Source organism: Rhodnius prolixus, unplaced genomic scaffold (genome assembly GCF_049639745.1).
Source record: "Rhodnius prolixus isolate KJV_2025 unplaced genomic scaffold, Rpr scaffold_8, whole genome shotgun sequence".
NCBI classification, from domain to species: domain Eukaryota; kingdom Metazoa; phylum Arthropoda; class Insecta; order Hemiptera; family Reduviidae; genus Rhodnius; species Rhodnius prolixus.
In genome coordinates this window covers 39219115-39242618 of record NW_027411593.1, presented here as the reverse complement: position 1 = coordinate 39242618, position 23504 = coordinate 39219115, and the positions used below count along the sequence as shown (strand labels likewise).

The 23504-nt window shown below is 33.5% G+C and overlaps 1 protein-coding gene across 2 annotated transcripts in view; it reads right to left on the bottom strand.

Annotated features, from left to right (window-relative positions):
* Positions 1-352: 352 nt before the first annotated feature.
* The window catches only part of LOC141451453 (uncharacterized), a 167362-nt gene continuing 144210 nt past the window's right edge, over positions 353-23504 (bottom strand). For both annotated transcript variants that reach the window (XM_074122850.1, XM_074122851.1), the window contains exons 2-6: positions 4693-4753; positions 2667-2738; positions 1626-1762; positions 1397-1529; positions 353-976 (exon numbers count right to left, since the gene is read on the bottom strand). In XM_074122850.1, coding sequence (XP_073978951.1) covers positions 877-976; positions 1397-1529; positions 1626-1762; positions 2667-2738; positions 4693-4753 — 503 coding nt within the window. In that variant the 3' untranslated portion in view covers positions 353-876. The remainder of the gene's footprint in view (positions 977-1396; positions 1530-1625; positions 1763-2666; positions 2739-4692; positions 4754-23504) is intronic.

Genomic DNA, 23504 nt, shown 5'->3' with positions numbered 1-23504 from the left:
AGCAGGCTATGTTGTCGACTTGGTCATCTGAAGAAACTGACCCTCTGGTAGAAGATAAAGAAGAAAAAGAGCAGATCACAAGTCCTTATGGAGTTCGAAGCCGTTATAAATAGGCGATTTGAATGCCTGGGCGGTTACCAATTGTTTACAACTCCCAGATTCTGATGCTTCTCATTCTAATTAAGTAAGATTGAAATTATATACGTACCTGCGTTTCTTCTATTCAAGTGGATTTTTTAAACTTCGCACAATTCAATTAAGAGTCACTCCTTTGCGACAGATTTGCAGATGACCATTTCAATCTAAGCTGTTCTAGAGAGCCTTAATTTGAAAAAATAAATAATTTTTAATGTAAATTGTAAAGTTAATTATTTTTTACTTCATTTTACATTTTAATAACAGTTTGGTGAAGTATTTTTCTAAAATACTCTAAACCATCTTTTTCTTACTTTACATTAAAGTCATACATTACGTTTTGTTTCCAGTTTTATTAAACAAAAACTTTAAAAAATTTACATCGTCCCCTATATACACAATTAATGTAATGTACTTTTTGTTCTCCCACTTCTGTAGTATATAAAATAGTATCACAATTTACAAATATCATTTAAAAAACCTCATTATTACAATACCCCTCCTTTTTTTTTTATTGCAGCAGAATATCAATTATTGTGTTTTGAAAAAATAGGCCGTACAAAAATTGATTATAGAAACATTTTTTTTCTACTAATTGAAATATTTACAATAAATGTTTAATACGAATTAGCTATATTATTAGTATTGTTTAATTAACAATTAATGAAATATTTCACAATTAAGAATTTTGTATTAGATGGTTTGCGATGGGTGGGGAGAAGATGGGAAATACAAAGTTAATTAAATTTCCAGTATTGTGTCCTGTTCCAGTTCAGACAGATTGTCGTTCAACAAAGGTGTAGGCAGAGTGTCGTCCAGAACGTCCCCAATTTCTTCGTATCTGCAGTCATAAGTTTGGATGATGAAAAATCGTTCAGCCACAGAAAATAACAGACAGTTAGTATATAGAAGTATAGATGGTGTGTACAAGTCAAGCATCATTGTTCTTTTTAAGAAGAAAAATGATTCAAATTGAACCTTATGCGCAAAGAGTTCGTTTTTCTCGATTCGTGTAATTCATTAATTATTCCAAGCAAAAAAAAAAAGAAAGTTTTTTTTCCAAACGGTTGCGTCATTTAGAAAATCGAAAAGTTGAGCCAATACTTAATTAGTGCTCCAATGGAATCGCTCCAAAGTGGATTGTTCTAGCTTCTAGACTAGCTGAGAACCAAATATACGTTCTTAACGATACATACCCTACCGATTAAAGATCACTATTGTATAATATGTTCAAAATAGACATTTAAAGAAGACAACTTACTTATTATCAAAGTTATCCTCTTGACTTGGTGAATGGCTGTTGAGCAGTCTTGGCGATGGTATCATCTTAGTTTTCTTGCACGCACGATAAGTAAGTATTAAGTATAACATTGATAACACGGATAGCTGTAGTCCTGAAAGTGCAAATACATTATATTACAGTAAATTGCACTGAATACTTAGCTAATATGTAACATTAAAACAAAAATGTGGACAATATTTTAATTTACCTGCCACAATGGACAACCATAGACGGTGAGGTCTGAGGAACAGCACCATTGCAAATACCACATACAATAGTGATCTCTTCCATAACCTGAACCACAATACCTTACTCCAACAATATAAACAAGTGCTATATTCATTTCTACAACAGAAAGAGTACGTATGAAACAAAACAATGGGCAAGCTAAAAAAAATTGTCAAGGAAGTATCAAGTGGTCGAATTGAAGGTAAAATGCATTGCCTCATACATATATTTTACTTCTATTGAAATAATAAATCTACTAATCCACACATTGGGTGATATCAATAAAAATGTATATAAATATATACTCTAAGCATATAAACATACTTAGAACTCGTCAATGCTGAATTTAGTGAGCAGATACTCAGAATTCAGGAACGTATACACTTACATTAGATAAAAATAAGGCTCATATTGAGTATACTGAATCCTGCACTATTTAAATCACTATTATACCCAAATAATTAATAAGAAGATTGTAGAATTGAAGAGGAAGTCCCTCGTTCATTTGGTCTGCTAGCAAGTGTTAAATAAGCCATTACCAGTAGATGTTGTGCCCAAAAGCTCTAAGGGCGTAATTGGAGGATTGGTCTTGTCTCTCTGAGTAAACATCTGAGCGCATGTTCTTTCCAAACGGATGCTAAATAACTATCTCCTCTACAAAGGCCCAAATTCAAGTAGCAGGCATCAGACTAGAAACATAACTTAAAAAACTATTCATCTCTTAGTGACGCCCAATACATTTAAAAAAATACAAATAAAAACTTGGGTAAAGGGAAAGTAAGGCCCATCTTGAATTTCCTAGGTGAATGAAAGTGAAATTCATTCAGCCCTGATAAAGAGTAATTCTCAAAAGAGAGTAATTAAAAAAGATTAGCTTACAACAGCTAATAATCTTGCCATTTTATTTATATAACTCGCCAAAGAATCACTTAATAATTTAGTCCCTACACATACTTTTCTTTTAAAAATTGAACTATTTTAATTGTATTAACTTAAATATATTAATGAAATTTTAAATTACCTTACACACAGTTGTAGAAACAATGTAATGACCCAAGTAATTTCTAAGAAGAATACAATTCCGGCACAAACACTGTAACATAGAACATTAAGTATCATTAAACGAATTTTAGCATTTATTCTAAATTAAAATAGAGGAAGAAATGAACTTAAACAGTAAATATAACAAGTATTTACAAAGCCATAAAAGCACTAATTGCCACCAACATGAAAATAATAACGCGCAGTGTCCACTTAGGTCACCGATGGAAGCTACATGCTTCCCGAAGCTTTACTTAACTGATTTAGAGGGGGTCATCCAATCACTCCAATTAAATTTATATCAACAGTTACAGTTTTTCGAGAAATTTGCTGTAGTTTTATATTATATTCATAAATTAAATATGGTTTTATAGTATCCTTTCTTTCTTACAAAGATTTATATCTTTGCTTCCTTGCTTGATATTCTAATTAAGTATGAGGAGTCTGTATACATTGCCTGCCTCACAGAATCAAATGAGTCGTTACATACTTTTTTTGGGACATTTCCAATGAGTTTTATGTAGGAGGTTTGTCAGGGAGTAAAGAATTCAATGGATTTGAATAAAATTCATAGACTCACCAATAGCTAAATGAAATGTTTTACCTATTCATTATTCATTCGAAGTTCACTTGGGCCTCAGCAACTTGAGCGTGGAAACATCTCTTGTCTTCCTTCTTACCACACATTGTCATAAGTAGATGCGTCAAAATATATTCAGTGGGGCAGAGTGAAAAGTTACACCTTTTGTCCGTTCTTATTTTTAATTACTATTAGTTCTAATTCTATAAAAGATCCTTCTCCAGTTAACAAATTCTCCTTATCTCACAAGTTGAGAATTCATTTAAGACAGACGTATCACAAATTTCTGTATTTCATCAAATTGCGGCGAGTAGAACTTAACCGGAGTCTTACCAGAAACTAGAAGTTAACTTTAGGAGACGCTTTCAGACTTAATGTAGTTAGGCTTATAGTGCAAACTTTCTGGAGCGTCACCTACTAGAACACTTAAAGAAGCAAAGAAGTCCAAGTCACTTGAATATTTCATGGACTTTCGCTCTTCTTTTTTTTTTCGATCAAAGCATTGTTACTGCAATATTATTATAACTGCAAGTAATCTCATAAGGAATGCATTAAATGTACAGCTGTCACGGCATGAAAACAAATTACTGAACATATAATAGAAAAGTAAGTAATTTTATCCATTCAGGGCTGAATACTTCTTGTTAGTATTATGCAATAAATATTAAGTATTGTTTATTGTTTTTGGTGAATGATTTATTAGTCCAAAAGTAAGAAACAATAATGCCTATTTCAGACACAATTTTTTTTAATTATTTTGCCAAGCTTTCGACCTAGGGACTAGGTCATCTTCAGGGCAGTGGAACATATTTTCCTGTTTGGTTATAATAATTGTTTTATAACGAATTTGTGTAAAGTTATAATTTCCTTTTTGTGTGTTTGTCTCTGATTTGAACTGATCACACTCGGTTTACAAGTGTGTCTGGACAAAAAACACATCAACTTTATAATAACAATGTAAAAATATTGAAAATAAAGTAAATAATTATTGTTTAAACTATGTAACTTGATACAAATTTATTATGACAAAATTATTATAAATATACTGTAAAATATGTTCTATAGCCCTGAAGATGACCTATTCCCTAGGTCGAAAACTCGGCAAAACAGAATAAAAAATCATGACTGAAATTGCCATTATTCTTTCTTCCTTCTGTAAAATGTTTTGTTGGAGGAGAGGCAATCAACTCAGCCTATTTCTGAGATATTTACTTCATTGGAGGACTGAGGCCAGCTTAAGGCAGAGTGTATACTTACTTATTTTATATAAAATTTAGAAAATTCCATCAATACTTGGCCTACAATCAGTAAGCAATTGAGGTGTTAATTATGAATTATCACGTGGAATTATCACTTATTTAAAAACTTCAAAAAAAGTAAAAAGAATATTCTTGAGGATGTAACGTTAAATAATAATTTTACTCACATGTAGAATATTCCTATGCCGTGGTTGTGTAAAGCGATGTCCACGCCTACGCCACATAGTACTGAAACAGAAATAAATGTAACAATAAACATTAGAGTTCCTCTTCAATATTATTTTTACAATTTTCTTACAGAAAAGTCAACACTAGGTCAATTTTCATTACGGTTATTTAGGTTATTTTTTTCCATTACAGTAATTTAACTTCTGCTTTACCAATTAGACCCAAAAGGAGTGCGAGTAACTGCGGAATAAGGCTGAGAAAAGAAATAGAACTTGCCTGACTAAAAAAAAAAAATAAATTATACAATTAAATAGTTATTTAGGCAGCATTTTTAAATCATATTTTAGAAAATGTTTTGAGGTTGTGTACACTTGATTAGACGCCATAATTAAACACTTCAAATTTTATATTATTTTTAAAAATTTAGTAAAACTAAAATGACCATCCGCTGATTTGATTATATAAAAGCTTATACTCGTAAATGGTGTTTTTACATAACAAAGGGTTGTTACAAATCCATTTACAATGGATGATCTCCACCCCGCTTCTAGAAGAATGGAGTGCTCACCTTTGGGTTATCTCTCACAAGCAATTTTCCAATCAGAGAGAGAAAAGCTTTCCCATTTATATTGGGGCCAGGTATGTCAAGAGATAGTTTATGTCTATGGGCCAGCCAGTCCTGGGGAAACTTATCTCCTCTGTGTGCGATAGGAACCCAAACTTCAATGCTGGCAGGGGGTGGTGGGGGCTATACGATATCAAGGGTGGGCGATAAGGAAATCCCAAATGTTTGTTATGGTGAATTCCATTTATTGTACCTACAGTCAAAAGGTATTTTCATCTTAGCTATTATTCGGAAACATTAATTTTGGTTATTGTGAAGCTATAAGTGAAACTAATTGCATGCTTCACATTTTTTTTTTGAAACTGAATGGAAATACATTTTTTCAGAGAGTATGTGTGTGGGAGAGGGAGAGAAAGAGAGAGATTGAGTGAGAGAAGGAATGTATATTAAAAACGCAAAACGGCAGTCATTTAACTTAGAGTCAAACCAGTAGAAAAATCAAAATGGTTTATTCCAATGCTCTCTCTGTTTTCCAATCACCAATTCACTTTTATGGGCAGGAGCATTGTCCTGATTGTCCAGATGAAAGAAAAATAAGAAGGTCCAATCCAGCACGAATATCTAGCAAACCCAACGTTTAGACTGGACTAAAGTCGCAACAGCCATATCAGGGTTATGGTAAAATTAAAACTAGAGGCATAAAAATGATCTAAAGCAGACTTCAGCGTAATCAGCATTATAAAAGAAAACGCGGACAATATTTTAATACAATGGGCACCTTCAGAGAAGAACTGGCCTACAGAAGAATTTAATTTCAAAATAAATATAAGAGATTATGGGTACCCATAAAATCAAAAACAAAAAAAAATTAAAAAATATGACTGGATTGTCTGAAATAATTATTATTTTAACCTAAGTAATCTAGTACATAAGCGACATTTAGTAGCTGGGAAATGTTTATCTTATCTCCTTCTATTCTTCAACCTTCCCTCAATTCATCCCTGGCATTGGTCATTCATTACAAACGGGTACGTATACCTGCAGGCACGTCAAGATCTTTGAATAAGAAGTATGTCCAACTTCATTGTATTTTTATATATCCTTAAAGGTATAAAGGAAAAGTAAATAAATAAAACAAGAAACCTCTATAGAAGAGCCAAAAAGGTTACTGTGACTCTTAAAGAATCACTTCCATTGCTCCACTTCATGAGTTTTGACATTCTAAGGCGCCCTTTGTCAACTCTGTAACTATGAACTCTACATCTTTACGGTTATTGGACAAGAGAAATACTGTAATGCAAAAATGAGCTCATTCTAGCGAGTCGATAAACTGATTAACTGGTGTTCACGAGTAAAATTTTTATAAAAAAGGCAGAAGAAAAAGAAATACAAATAAAATAATTAATAAAAATGATTTTTTCCTCTCTTTCTTTCAAGAAAAGCGTTGCGTGCCCGTTGCATTCTTACAACATCTCAGGATGATTAATGTACTGGAACATGTAAAGAAGACTTCCGTCCGTAAAATATGATAATATTTATCTTCATTGCCATTATTTATGTTTAAAAAGAAAATATTATAACCGGCAGTTGATTATAGTTTATGATGAATGCATTTTTTGTGTCCTGATTTTTACGAAAAATTCATAAAAGAATCAAAAGATTCTGAATATTCATACGGCTTCCTGTGAATACAATTCTGAAAGATTTTCTTCAAATTCTGTGTCCAAATAGTTGAGTATCATCTATGGAATAGCGATCAATAAATACCAATTTCCATTTTTTTCCCCCAATATAGACTTTTATGACAAAAAATATAATTGCAATATTTACAATAACAAGACGAGATTTAATTGTCTAAAATGAAGAATTGTATGGAGACGGTTCGATATTCCAGGTTATCCATTCTTACGAAATATACAGGAATGAACATGTTTACAAAAAAAATATTTTTTCTAGCTGATATAATGGGCAACAGTAACAGAAAAGCTCAGAATTCTAAATGTATATTAAGATTTTTTTTTGTGTATGATTCATTCATCCAAAAATTCATTAATTTCAAAATATAACAGGTTATAAAAAATCATTCATTCATCCAAACATTCATTAATTTCAAAATATAACAGGTTATAAAAAATTATTCATTCATCCAAAAATTCATTAATTTCAAAATATAACAGGTTATAAAAAATCATTCATTCATCCAAAAATTCATTAATTTCAAAATATAACAGGTTATAAAAAATCATTCATTCATCCAAAAATTCATTAATTTCAAAATATAACAGGTTATAAAAAATCATTCATTCATCCAAAAATTCATTAATTTCAAAATATAACAGGTTATAAAAAATTATTCATTCATCCAAAAATTCATTAATTTCAAAATATAACAGGTTATAAAAAATCATTCATTCATCCAAAAATTCATTAATTTCAAAATATAACAGGTTATAAAAAATCATTCATTCATCCAAAAATTCATTAATTTCAAAATATAACAGGTTATAAAAAATTATTCATTCATCCAAAAATTCATTAATTTCAAAATATAACAGGTTATAAAAAATCATTCATTCATCCAAAAATTCATTAATTTCAAAATATAACAGGTTATAAAAAATCATTCATTCATCCAAAAATTCATTAATTTCAAAATATAACAGGTTATAAAAAATTATTCATTCATCCAAAAATTCATTAATTTCAAAATATAACAGGTTATAAAAAATCATTCATTCATCCAAAAATTCATTAATTTCAAAATATAACAGGTTATAAAAAATCATTCATTCATCCAAAAATTCATTAATTTCAAAATATAACAGGTTATAAAAAATTATTCATTCATCCAAAAATTCATTAATTTCAAAATATAACAGGTTATAAAAAATCATTCATTCATCCAAAAATTCATTAATTTCAAAATATAACAGGTTATAAAAAATCATTCATTCATCCAAAAAAGAATAAATAATATTGCCAATTTCAGTTATAATTAGGTATTTATTTTTTAGTCAAAGTTTCGACCTAAGGCCTAGTTCATCTTCAGGACTTTTTCATATTAAGCTCTTAGGACATTTATTCTCGGTTAAAGAATTAGATAATTAATTTCGACAATCTGAAGTTTGCCAAGTAGAAAAAAAACTAGTTAAATTATTAGATAAAGGCCACTTTTAGTTAGGTACCTAATCTAATCTATGAAACTATAACTATAAATATTTCTTCCAGAAATGTAGTTCGCACCTGAAACAGGAATATTATCAGGTACAGGTTCACAAGTGGAAACAGTTTCTGCTTCACTAACCAGATAAACAGAGCAACTGTTCAGTCGGGGTAAACGTAACACCAAGCTAATGCTGAAATACTTATATAGTTTAAAATAAATTCATCTTTACTATAACTATAATATAAATTAGACTATCATTTTTATATTTATTAATTTTAGATAATAAAAAACTTTGTTAACTTAAATACTCTCGTAATTTTCTTTTAATCCAGTTCCCCTACTGTTGTACTTAGAAGCCATAATCTGAGTTTTTTTTTTAGCAAACTCTAAATTTGCAATTAGAACCAATTTCATTGCGTTCACTGCCAGAAGTTTGACCTTTCTATTATTTATCGATTAAATGCTATTTAATCGACTGAGATTCAGATATGTTTTAAAACGACCTTTAAATTGAAACAAAAACTACCCACAAAACTTTTTCAAAATAAATCTTAATTCATTCGAGTTTCAATAACAAAATTTTATCGATAGAAAGTATTGATTATTGAATATCGAAGGTATTGTAAGAGAAGTATTGTTATTAGAAGTATTGCAACGAAAATATTGGAACCAACCTACAAATTCCGTGTAAGAATGAAGTGGCAGGTAAAGGTGAAGCAATGGTGAAATAAATGTTAATTTACCTGAAAAAAAAGATATGCATAACATTGGCAGGTAGAATTAGAGTTAGAAAAGAGACAGGGACCTATGCCCCACGGCACCGCAGCCACAAGAGACTTATTGTGCCTTCTCCTTTGGATCTAGAAGACGAAACCTCCCCTACTAAGGAGGTGGAGGACTTTCCCTACCATTACTTTTTGCGCTACTATCTCCTTTGGACTCAAAGTTTCTTGGCGCAACCGCTCGATTGTAACGCAATCGAACTACAAGTGAGAGGCCGTTTTATCCACTTCCTGACACAATCTGCACAACGTTTTCGAGCCAATAAGCACAGGGTCTCTTTGGCTCTTCGTTTACACAGCCAAGGCATTATAGTCTTGACCCCCAGGACACATTACCCAGTTCTTTTCATGTTCTCTCTCCAGAACCAGCCTCTGAGAGCTGCACGAACTGCACCCCTGGTGATCCCAAGGACAGGTTCCAGGCCGATGAAAGGAGTGTTAGCTCCATTCCTGGCCAGCAGATCGGCTGTTTCATTCCCCTTGATCCCCCACATGACCCGGCACCCATTCCAGTCGAACTTTATTGTGCCAAGCCAGTGGGTTTTGAAATACATTTCAATAAAATCAGGCACTCCCCCACCAGAAACTTTAAGCCAACTCTCAGAAGTGGGAACTTGATCAAATTTTGTCAGGAAAGATTTTCCAAATTAAAGCGTTGAACTTGAGAAAATAGTTTTTAAATCAGTCTCCATTAAGGGCACCGTCACTTAACTTCATGGTCCAAAAAACCATTGGATTATCCAAGTTGGTTCCTCCCATCTTATTGTTGTGCATATAAATAGCCTAATATAAGTTTAACTAACTAAAAGCAACTAATAAAAATATTCATTCATACATATAAACAGCTTAGACTCTCCTGATGAATTATGGAATATGTCACCTTCACTCTTCAAACGTCTTTTTGCCATAAGTTTAACTTCTTCTCCCTTTTTCCTTATGAAGGGTGAGTTCAAAATTGTATTTCCTCACAGAAAATATGATTTTCAAGGTCCTAAGAATCTGAGTTCTGCCAGGAAATGTTTTAATTTAAAGGAGTATACTTCTGCATGTCTAAGAAAACCAATGAAACACCAAAAGTTATGGAAACTTAATTCCAGCAGGTTTTCAGGATGTATGGGGTATTCAGGATGATAAAATTAATATCCTGTGCAGTCTTTCTACCTTATCTTACCCTTTTCTAAGAACATATCCTGAAAAATTTGCTTTACAAAATAAGGAGATGCTTATCTATTCGGAGAAGCCACGCTAGACAAAAAAACTTACGCACCTTTTATGTATCTTATCCTATATTTATTTGGGAATTTTTGGTAGAAGGTAATGTGGCGGCTTTTTAGGTTCAACCAGGAAGACTGTTGAAAGGTGCCGGTAACCAGTACTGCAGAGAAAATGAAGTTGCTGACCAGCTGTCCAAATATGTAGCAGTCATCCTGTCCAGGACTAGAACCTGTCCACATAAGCGTCTGCAATGCATTGGGAGCGAACACTACTAATATTGGTAAATAACGCCAGAAATAAAATCTTTAAAAATTAAACACTGAAGAGTCCTGACTGGTAGGAATACCTTAAACTTAGATAGAAATCAGACTTAAACCAGCTCGTGGCAATCTAATATTTAGTCTTATCTAGCTAGCCAATAGAAAGCAACATCTTCTTATCCTCAATAATAATTGTTTCAATCAATATTCTGATTGAAACTTTATAGTAGATATTAGCGAACAAGTACATTCTGACAGCCTAGATAACCAACTGTTGAACATGAAGCTCTCTATTTAGTTTTGTGACCACAACAAACTTAAGAACTAAATTGACAGCATTAACTTCACAAAATAAATTAGGTTCATTAAATCGCTGAACAGGTGATGGAATAAGACCAAGTACTACGAGCTATGAACATCAAGTGGGTTATATTCAATTTCCTGAATTCTTGTTCCACCAGTCACCACTACTAGCGCCCTCTATCGACACAGTGAGAGAGTGTCATATATAAACTTTATCTATTGACATGGCTAAAGTTTTTTCTTGGCTTTTTCGAGACGGGGTAGTACAGCGACCAAAACGAAATAGATCTATTGTGCCAAATAAGGCCACTCTCACCTTATAGAACTCCCTTCCTAATTATCTTTGAAAATTCACAATTTATTTTAAATATAACCGCACCTTGTTTGATTCTTAACCCGCTCATTATTCTGAAGCCCATAAAGTTCCTGAAGGCTTTTCAGGTAAAAAATGGAGATTAATTAAACTAAGAATTAAAAATTCAGGACATTAATAATATTATGTTGTTTCCATCGAAAGACTGAAATGTTTTTGGGTAAAGACAATTTAGGTACGAATTAAAGTGTAGTCATGTACTCGTATGTTTAGGGTTTGTCTTAAAATTAATCAAATCCATTCTGTTGATTGATAGACTTACTCCATGCTAATAATCAAAATATTTCCAAACAATAGCATCTTTTTTAATTAAGGTTTATTATTATTTTTATTAATGCTACTTAATTATTATCGTTATTTGAATTTCATTCACTTTAAAGATAAACATTCTAGTCATAAAACATTCTAGTTATAAGTAATGAATAAACTAGTTGAATATAAAATTTTATAATAATGTGGTAATTCATAAATAATATGAAAATAGAAATATAAACTTGTTTTTTGACTTACTGTTTTTTAAGGGCTAAAGTTCTATCTAGATTATACTTAGGGAAAAACAACAAAACCCAGGCAAGGGCTCCCTCCAATCAGGGTGGCATTCCTAGGCGATGATTTAGTGGCCAACAAGGTCCCCAGCCAGTTATCTTTTCTCTCTTTTATTGGGCATATTGGAGGTAAAGGAGCATGCGCTTAGAGACGGAGCTTAGGCGAGGTGAGTAGCTGCAGAAAGCAAGAGACAAATGAGGCAAAGAGGGATAAATCAGAGAAAAAAAGGAAGGGAAATATCTGGGGTGCCATTAGTCCGAAAATTTTGTGGAAATCCGTTTTAGGTATTCACTTTTTAAATGTGATCAAATTATTTAACGAAAAAGCATTTTAGGCGTTGTGCTTTATATTTGGGCAGCTACATTACGTGACCTGCTTCATTAATTAGAACAAGAGTTGGGTTTATAATTCCATTTTAGGGGCCTCAAATCTGAGGTCTGAGGCCGTCCAAAAACCTTTTCAAGTACGACCTTTTCGTAAACTGGTCAGTCTGACTCATTACAGACAACCACTAGCCAACACTGGACAGTAAGCTTCTAGGAAGAGAAAATCTAAGGGGCGGTAATTGGATTCGAATTCTGGATCTCCTCGTGGGAATCCAGTACGCTAACCACTTAGCCAATCTCTTCTCAAATTGAGTTGGAAAACCAATGGGAAGGAAAAGAAATAGAGAGGCGCATAAAAATTGACCGTTTTATAAACTGAAGATCTTTCCACAGCTTTTAAGACGATCCATGAACAACGATACATTAAACTTCCGGCTTTATAAAGTGATTACCTGCACAAAGTTACATCCTCTACAAGTAAAGTTGTGAACGATGTTAGGAATCCATAACAACGTGAGTAATTCAATAAAATAAATAGCTGTATACCAAAAATAGTTAATTAAATCAATGGTGTATGTATAATAAGGCGCTAGGCGAGGTATAAGATTGGGAAGAAATTGTCCCAACCTGAGTGGATACACTTTCAGAGCCAATCGTACACAATAAAAAAAAAAAGCGTAGGCAACATTAAGTCGGCCTTGTTTGGCTCATGGTAGCAGGCACCCCAGATTAAAACTAATTCTAAAAACCAGTCCCTGCTTTCCGTTCTTTACATCACCATTGTCACATAAGGGCAGGGAGAAATTTAGGCATAGAGAACAAGTATAGAGAGTCAAGTGAATGGTTTAGTTAGTGGTTCGATAATCGATAATGAAACCAAAAAAAAAAGATCAATGAAAATAATTGGGGGCGTTTTCCATCAAACTTTAAAAGTCGGGCCATTTAAGCGGCACATAAAATAATATATATAATATCAAGTTTATCAAAATGAGTATTCATAAAATAGTGCATACATAAATTTGTGCGTGAGTCATGAATATATGTCAAGTTATGTTATATATATTTACGTGCTATGTATGGAGATGGTTTGGGAAGTTAAAGAGATATTTACTATGGGAAGAACAAAACAACTATGTGTGCAAACATGTACAAAAGGTTCTAAAAACGGAAGACTGTTTGGTATTTACACTTCTACCTCCATCGTCGGTTAGAGTACTACCACATCTATTCGCCAACAAAACAAACCTAACAGTGATGATATATGCAAGTTGACGGGAGTTATCCTCCCAGGATGATACTACGCATCATTCGCTGGCAGTTCTTGTAACAAGAGCAAACGGAATAATAACGGTTTCACACTAGCAGTACAATATAATGTCAACAATGGGCTGCCACTAAAATACTTCACACCGCTTGGCAAATTATTTATGTTTGATACACATTCTCTAAATTTAAGGGACAAGATAAGTAATCTCAGTTCAAATTACCTGGTGTAAACACACGAATTTCTCTTAAATCCACTGCTTTTATAATGAAATTTAGAAGTGGAACTAAAAAAAAATCTGCCTCTAATATTATACGAGCATATATGGATCTACAAGATAATAGCAAGTGAAGCTGACGTCACGTTTTTTTTTGAAAATTTAAAGCCGTCAAAATATGATCGTGCTCCGGGAAAGGGTTCCTCACGTTACAGAGCTCACTGAGAAAATCTAAGAGCCAACAACTGGATTCGAACCCGGCATCTTCGCCTAACCACCGGAGTTATACAATCATTTATTACTCTATACACTTTAAATGCAAACCAACGATTCATTCATGATTACACGTTAAATATGAATTCACAAGAAATTAAAGTAGCTCCAGTTAAAAGTATGTGTAAGTGATAATAAGTACAGTTTGGATAAAGTTTAGTGCTGGAACGGGATGATGGAATTCTGTGCAGGGACCATCTCTTCATATTAATGAAGATTCGCACTTGAAAAAAAAAAAAAAAAAAAAAGCAAAAAGCAAAAGCCAAGTGTAAAGTTTGTTACAATTACAATTAAGCAGGGGTGCTTATTTTCTGTGAAGCAGGACACAGGGGAAAAGAAGCAACTTTTGCTCGTTAAAAGAATGAAAAACCACCAAAAACTAAAAGAAGAAAAGTAATTTAGCAGGGTCAAAGAAGAAGAACAGATTGGTATCTAAAACTTTAACTTCTTGATATTAATAAGTTGATTACTTTGATGGAATCAGCAATTATTGCTTATTATTAAGCATCTTCTGGCTTTCTTTGATCTGAGCGACTAACTGGACATCTTAATTTAACAATTTTTAAAAATTTGGAGAATATTTATTACTTACAGATTTATGCTAGCTTTTAAAATTAAATTTTTGGTTATTCTTATATAACAACGTTGGTAAAGCACTAAAACGGAGTGGAAGTAAAAATAACTTATTTGAAACTGGATACCAAGCAGGGATCCAGCAGTCTGCCCTTAAGATTTTCTCTTCTGTAACGAGAAAACACTGACTGAAGGGCGGCATTGCACTGTGAGCGTTAAAAATAATCAGATGATGAAGTTGTAATGGTTGGAGGGAGTAGACTAATAGTAATGATAACTACTCTATGTACAGTATTGTTAATCTAGTTGATGACTGTCTGTTGTTATGTTGTAGATGAGGTTGATGTACACGAAAAGAAAATTTAAGTAGCTAATTAGATTTGATTGGCTTAAACCCTTTAAACCTTTCACAGCTAATTTTTCCATCTTTAGAATTCCCTAATTCTATGACAACTGATTCATTACTCCAAAGAGAAGCAATATTTGATTCATGGGAAATTATTTATAGGTAATAAATCCAACGAACATCTTACACGTATTGGCCATAAGTACCTTGAAGAGTTTGCATTATTTTAGACGTCACAAATATTTTGCAAAGTCAGCTAGTATTACGCCATTAATTATCTGCCGTATTTCTAATCATACTATCTCACTAATTTACAAGTTACTGGATGATATTTAGGCCCCAACTAATAAATTGCAAAATGTTACTTAACTTTCATTTTTTAACTTTTCCATAAACCTTTTTTTTTTTTAAAGGGACAGGAGTTCAGGGCACTTAGATCTGTCTTAGGACCCACGAGCGAATGGGCTCAGGACAACAATAATAATTTCATTCCTTCTGCTATCGTTTAAAGAATTTAAAAGATAAAAGATTTAAAACGAAACCAAAATGCTATTTGTTAAAGATTTATGCTACGATGCAAATAAATTAGTGACATTCAGAAAAGTGTAAAAATGACTACAGCAAAATCACAAATTCCTACTTGTATTACTTTTTAAAATTATTTATTAATTAAGTTCTTTATTGTACTTACATTGTTTCCATAAGTGGCATGGTAAGTAATCTTGTTGGTTAGTTGCTACTGTTATACTACTAAGTTCAAGATGGTTTTCTTCAACTGACTTAGTTTGAGGAGTATTTTCAGAAAAACATTCATCACTTCACTAAACAGAATTATTAAGCCTTGGTTACCGGTCTGTGTCCATGAGTCTAGTACTACGTAGTATCTAGTAAGGTTACCCTTAGGTTGTAGAACAGTGTTGCCTAGAATTTCATATGTTTGAAAAGTTCCTATAGATAATTTATAAATTCAAATTGTATTTATTCTACCAGAATTTTAAAGTATATGAAAATAGGATATTTTATATTTTTTTCCAGAAAAAATTATTTTTGTGTTATTAATGCGAAATTGGAAATAATATCTGAAATGTGATTTTAGTCACTTTAATCATTTTTGACGTTATTAATATCTAATGAGGCTAATGAGGCATGTTTTTTTGACCGCAATACCCGCAATACTTGCGCTGGAATACCCTGAGTATATGGAACTATACGTGTGAAATAATTTGACAATAAAATCCGAGCAAGTAATTACAATGTTAATTAAAGAAAGATTATATTTTTTCTTAAAGAAAAATTAAAGACATTATTAATGTACAAGTGAATAAAAAAAGATTTATGACTTTGCCTAAAGTAGACTACTTTATTATCTTGGTTTATAGCTTCAAAGTTTAATGAAAGTAAGCAGCACATGTTGGCTGATAAATTAAAAGCCAAGATTGTGAACATTAGTAACTAAGTGAACCATTCTAAAATGAATGACCCTCTTTTTTGTTAATCACTAGGTCAGGGAGATGAATTAACAGGACCAACGGACGTGTGCTATCGTCCTCGGTCTCTCGCTAATGACTTAAAAATTACTTCTTTGTAATTTCCCTTCCATTCGTAAGAGAAGAAATAGCGATCGTTCAGATTTATGAATGTGGAAAAATTGCAGGTTCTTCAAGCTAGCTATTTATGAATAATTACACTTACATATGTTCAATGAAACACAGTAAAAAGAAAAAGAAAATAAATTGCAAAAAGAAAAAGTAAGTTTGGCGAAGAAATGGGTGAGATTTGCAATGTCTGCAACAAACATAAGATGGCGTTTGGTTAAAGAGAATCAGAATTGTTTTGTGGATCATGGTTTTTATATTGTGTATGTGTATAAATATACAAAACTACTTCTACAATATGATGAGCATTGTGGCAGATAACATTACAACACTGTAAGATCCCCCACCCCTCCTTCAGAGGAAGAACAAGAATTCTTGGTGGAGAGACTGTCTGTAATTGTGTGCAGCAGTGGTTAGAGTACATGTCTAAAACAGCAAACTAGAGCAAGACGCAGCGAATTACAAGAAATCAGAGAATGAGGAAAACTTGCTTTTCGCAAACTTGATTTTCCTTTGTAATAACTTTATATATTTTATGACATTTCTATGTTTGGATGGAGAAAACTTGGACGGATAACTGGAAGGGGTGGAAGTTCTTAAAAAGGAAATTCTACTTCTTTTATGATAATTTTATTCTAATTATATCGATTCTATCGTATACCTACTATTCATTCGAGTACCCGAGCTAAACTGTGATAATAGTAAATTTAGAGTATTATCATAAAATAACAGAAAATATCATCTCAGTTTTGTTTCAATTACAAAATTGTGCACCAGTTTTCGTTCGGTAAGTCTCCAATTAATACTCAATTTCGGGCCAAAATGTTGCTTCAGCCCAACCTTTCATTTAAGTAACGCAGGTCACTTATCTTATACGAATAATAAACATTATGTTTCAATTTTCAAGCAACGTAATATACGACTTTTTTCTCTTCCCGAAGTTGAAAAATCACCTCAAGGGAACTCATTTTGGGACAGTCAGAAACATTCAAACGGCTTTAACCGACCAGCTGAAGACATTTCAGTATCGGAGTTCGAGCACTGCTGTGAGGAGTGGAAGAAACGTCTCCAGCGTTGTGTGGCTTCAGAAGGAAGTTATTTTGAAGGCGACAATGTAGAATTGTAATTCTTTTTGAATAAAATTTTTTTAAAAAAATCAGTCTCATTACTTAATTTACAGACCTCGTATAAGGCTTGTCCGCTCTGCATATCGAATCGAGCTACAAATCTTTCGTACAAAGTCTGTTGAATGGATTAAAGAATGGATTAAAAGAAATGAATGGAAGAAATGAATTCCATCCAGATTTCATCGAATCATCCCATCAACATGGCCTCCAAGTTCAGAACTACCCAATGCGCTTTTTTCCTGCTATGGAATTTTTTTATTATTTTATTACTTTATTTATTTTCACAAATGCATTATAATTCTGCAACAAGTGAAGCTGATACAACATGATACATAGAATAAATACATGAATACATGAGGGGAGAATTCACCCATTGGTGGAACTCCCAAAGTGGTACAGTTCAACTATTGTACATTGGCTCTTACTTCATTTAGAAGATCGCGTGGCCACCTGCTCTTCAACCGCCTGGGAGGATTTCCTGGTAGAGTGGTAAGTTGGGATACTAGTGGATTAGTATGTGAGGTGATTGATGTGTGGAATTTAATATAACGAGTTCTTATAGCTTCTGAAACATAGGGGAACAAGGAAATCTCGGTGCAAGGTAGAGTTATAAACTCCACAATTTATTTTTAATGATCGTGTATTTCTAAGGGAACTCACAGGCTAACTTGAATTTAAATCAAAACTTTAGTAACGGTAACCATTAACACCTTATTTAAATTGACGTTTCCACATTTTGATCAATATTTAGTCACGAAGAAAACATTTTCAAACAGAAATGTCGTAACAATTCCAGAAGAGAAAAATTGTGTTTTTCACGGTGATATTTCCCTCGCTAACGATATTAAAATCAGCGGGAGAGAATTTTCATTAAATGCGAGTGTATTGGCTATATTGGAAATGATCCAAATATTATTGGCCGCGTTTTTAACGACCCTCTAACAATTCCCTTTCTCAGTAAACTTTAAACTCGTAAAGCTCGTCGGCGATAATTACAAAGGAGATTATAAATTTGTCGACAAATTTAATTATTATTCGATTAATTCTATTGTTTCAATCAATCGAAACATTTTTTTTTGAGAAAGATTTTCCAAAAAATTTCTCTATTGTTTTTCTTTAAATATCACAGCACACAATTTGATTAGATCCCAGACATGGTGTCGAACTTTCATCCACAAATCACAGTTAGAATTATCAATTTCTAGTGAAGAATTAGACTTTACTTATCGCTTTGTCTCACAGTACAGTTACACAAACAATAGAATGTTGGTAAGACTTCAACGATCAAAGTAAGAACCAAATTGGAGTTGAAAAGGTGAGAGTGTGCATACCAGATTTGTTCATCTCATGAGTTCGCAAATGAACAATTTTTTTTAAAAAAACTTTAGGGGACTGCAGATTGAAAAATAAACATTGCTCAGACTTCGATTGGAACAAAGGATGATTACTTCTCGCAAAGAGAGTAAATCCTAGACCTTAGAAGAATAGTAGAGTTCATAGAGCGGGGCATAGTCTAGTGTATGTAAAGGTGGGAACATTAAATTGATCTGACATGTAGCCGAAGTAAGCTGGCCTTCCTCCCCTCCTGTGGGGGTGCTACTAAATGAAGCTGCTACCTTGATTATGGTACCCAAACTCCCAGGGATTTACGTTTCTACACCCACGGGGGTCTTGCTAGTTCCAAACAATATACCAGACAATACGAATAACCACATAAACTATAAACCAGTATTGTTTTAACTCGCACATTTCAACACTACAGCCTCTGCTATAAATCTAAAATGTCCTCTACAATCCAGCAGGAAGTGCTCTTTTTTCTTGCCCTTGGAAGAAGAATAAGAATTGGAATAAAAAAAACATGTGAATGTTTCAACGCAAAGATTTCTTTTTTATCTGAAAATAATAAACTATTCCAATTTATTAGGAAATACATAAAAAGGGATAAAATAATAGAGATACAGTAAGCTGAGAGAATTATTTGGAATAAAAGTGGATTACGCCTTGTACTATGTAGGATGTACGTTGTGAATTCATTGTTGGGGTGAGCAGCATTTCCTCACGGACAGAGTGGAACACAACATAAATTTGTAGGAGAGAGCATTCTGGCCTGTGACACCACGACACCAGCTGTGCTAATCTAAAGCCTACAATCTCTCGCTACCCCGCCAGCGTATTCAATCCAAGAGATGCTGGATTTTATGTGAAAAGCTAGAAAAAAAAAAAGATTGAATAATACAGTTATTGGTCAGCTGCGTGCTAAACATGAATTCAATAATTCTATTTATATTTTAGTTTGATTGAACAACTGAGATAGATTAGATCGCTCAGTTGGTAGTTAGGGCTAGAATTGTAGGATCTGAGACAGTGCTACCAACGTTTATGAAAAATCTGATCAAACATTTATCTTTTACGACTACTATTCTCGAAGTTCTAATTAATAAACTGTACATTACTCCTAACTTTAATTACAAAAAAGTATGCGCCAACAATAATTAATTATCCAAGACTGGTCCCTAAGGTTGTAGGAAATTGATTGTAGATTGTCGATTGTATTAAAAAGGGGAAGGTACGCAGGCAATCCAAAATATCCATTGTTGCCCGCCCACCAGGGCTTTCAAACAACAAATCCAGCTAAAGATTGCTGAATAACAGTACCATAAACTAATAAAGTAGTGACAGGACACTAGAGAGCATGGCGACTCAATCACCCAGTGCACTGAATAAACCTAGAGAGTTCTGGTAAAGATTACCGGATGCCACAATCTCCGGGAAGGGAAACATTTAACCTTCTGAAGACGATAAAATCTAATTTTAGAATAAACTGGACACACACCTCTACAAAGTGCCGCATAGTCTCATTGGACTCAAGACAGCCGGTGCAGATTGGCTAGACTGGGTAAGGCCACATTTGAAAAGATGGCGTAGGAAATGGGCTCCTATCATACCCAAACCTACGAGTGTCTTTTCAAATCCACAGGAGTCAGGATGATTAACACATATCTCTCTCTGAAGTATCTCCATTTCAAGGACCCTCCCAATCGACTATACGTATTAGTTGTTGCAAAAAAAAAATACAGTTGTAAAGGAGGATTTTCCCTATATTGTTAAGAAAATTTGGGAATTTTATCTTTTATAGAAAAAGAGAAAAAAATTGTCAAAGTTGAGTGTTTTTCAACGTTATGCTTTTTCGTGCAGTTTTTGACGTTCAACCCTTATACAACTGTCCTACCGGACAGTTTTAATTGCAAAGTGCGGATATTCTACATGATAGTGATAGCCATAGACTCTACAGACTCCTCCGAATTTTATGCTGTTAACAGTTTGTTTGCCGAATTACCTTCCTAATTAAAAATGTCCAGCCACAGTTGCATGTCCGGCCAATCAGCGGCCACCATTGTCCCTTACTTCCTGCTCCCTTACTTTTCAATCTTTTAGGAATCCTTAGGATTAGTACTAAAATAAATCTCTTCGACTAACGGTAAAATTAAAGTACGAAACAAGCTATCACACGTAGTTCATGAATCACTTAATGTTCAAAGATTCTTTTTGATACCATTTAAGTTCGAAACAAGAATAGTTATACGACTGTTGGAACCATCCTAGGAAAATACAGCGGCCAGTAATCGTAAGTAAATAAATACATTCTTACAGCATGCAAAAAAGTTCAATTTCAATCTCTCTGTCCTTTTTTACCGTTTCAGAGTCAGGCTGACATCATACGCACACAAAACATATTCCTCTGTCTACAAAATGTAATTATGTCTCATGAACAAAAAAATATGTCCGAAAAGATAATTATTATTCTTTGTTTGTGGTAGGGATGAAGTTTACAAAAAAACAGAAATAAAACCAAAAAAAACGATAACAAAAAAGAAGAAAAATGTCACGTCTCTCTCACACTCATACTCTCTCTAAAATCGCAGCTCAAACATAAATGTTTGTATAATACATTGTGGGTACATGGAGTCCAAGTGTTATGCACATACAGACAAACAAAGCTGTGTTATACATCACAAGGAGGCGACGACTGTAAGCTCTGTTGTCAGATTTTACAAAGGTAGCCGAGTTAGTAGTAGTTACAAACAGCGACAAACAACTCCGGAGCCCCTGCTGCCTTCAGCTCTTGCTTTTTAACAGTTCATCCACTAACAGACCGACTGAAAGAAACGAGTTCCAACACCAGTTACTTCTACTTGTATTGTATGTATCTCCTCCACTAATACTTAGGACAACTAATTAGTAAAATTTCAAATATACATTCATGCCGACCTAACAAGGTCAGACAAACTCTAAACTATACATACTAAACAGAATGTTACTTATTACATTCTCTTAACCGCACGTAAGAGGAAGTATTGCATTCGTGCTAGTTTTCAATTTTGAGTTTTCAAAAGAAATAAAGGTTTTCCGGTTTCTTATTAATGAAAAGGCAGTGTTTATCAATGGTTCAACAGACAAATATGAGATAACTGCTTTGTTTAATGACTGGATATTGGCGGATTTATAAGCGAACAATATGCACAGATTTTTTTTATTATTTTTTCAATAAAATAATCAATATTCTCCAACTTTTTTGTATCCCTTTCATTAGTAACATAAAACAGAAAATATTACGTAAGAAAAATCTCGATTTTTTCGAGTATTTCTGATGAATATTTATCAAATACCTATGGGGAAATTTTATTTTAATAAAATAGTTTTGTGGAAATTCTGTCGGTGGAAAGTTGAGGATTTTGCTCCTAAGTTTCCATTCGGCCAAAAGAATTTACGGTTTAAGAAACCAGTTAATGTTAATGAGAATTGAAAAAGCTTAAAAATTCGGAGCATGAGAAAATGTGTAATTTAAAACCGTGAGATTTCTTGGAAGAGAAAGCCTGGCTATGGTTTACACCATATTTTTATAAAAAAAAAACAAACTGCGGCTGTGTCATGGACACGACCGTGTGTTGTACGTGAATACGTTTACGTAACGGGTTATATTCTTTATAATAAAATAATAATAATAATATATTATTAAGCAGCGGTAAGTGTTTTTCTTTTGTTAGCTTCAACGTGCGCAGAAACCATAGACGATCACACACATCACACTTAGATTAGATTAGATTAAATTAGGGTGGCCTCAAGGCCTGCGCCACCGCGACCCCTATGGATCTATTGTGGCTCCCCGGCTTTAGAGCTCACCCTCCAGACCCGTCCGTTTAATCAGACTCTTAATTCTGGAGAGTGGCTCCTGGGTAAAGCTCTCAGGCCTTGGTTTTTCCTCCCCGAGAAGTAACATCCTTAGCCATACGAGCCCCTCACACTGACACAACACGTGCAGTGCCGTTTCCTCCTCTTCCTGACAGAACCTACAAAGGCTATCATCTGCCAGGCCCATGCGATGCATGTGCTTTCTGAGCCTGCAGTGGCCCGTTAATAGGCCTACAATTATCCTTATGGCCCCACGGCCTTGACGGATTAATTCTGCGGTGTGTTGTACGTGAATACGTTTACGTAACGGGTTATATTCTTTATAATAAAATAATAATAATAATATATTATTAAGCAGCGGTAAGTGTTTTTCTTTTGTTAGCTTCAACGTGCGCAGAAACCATAGACGATCACACACATCACACTTATGTCCGAATGGATTGTTGACAAACGTCGTAGTGAAACGTGTATTAGCTGCTGCCCAATGTGTCTTCATAATCGACGACCGACAATCTATGCCTATACAGTCCGTTGTCGATGTAGAAGCGATTTCACTTGCATAATTTCAACCGCCCCAGCTGCAGATGTACTGACACCGTCGTTGATCCGCTCGGCCGCATTCATTCTTTTACGTTCCCGGCACAGCTTGACTCGGTCATATGGTGTTTTATTATTACCATTCAATTGTTC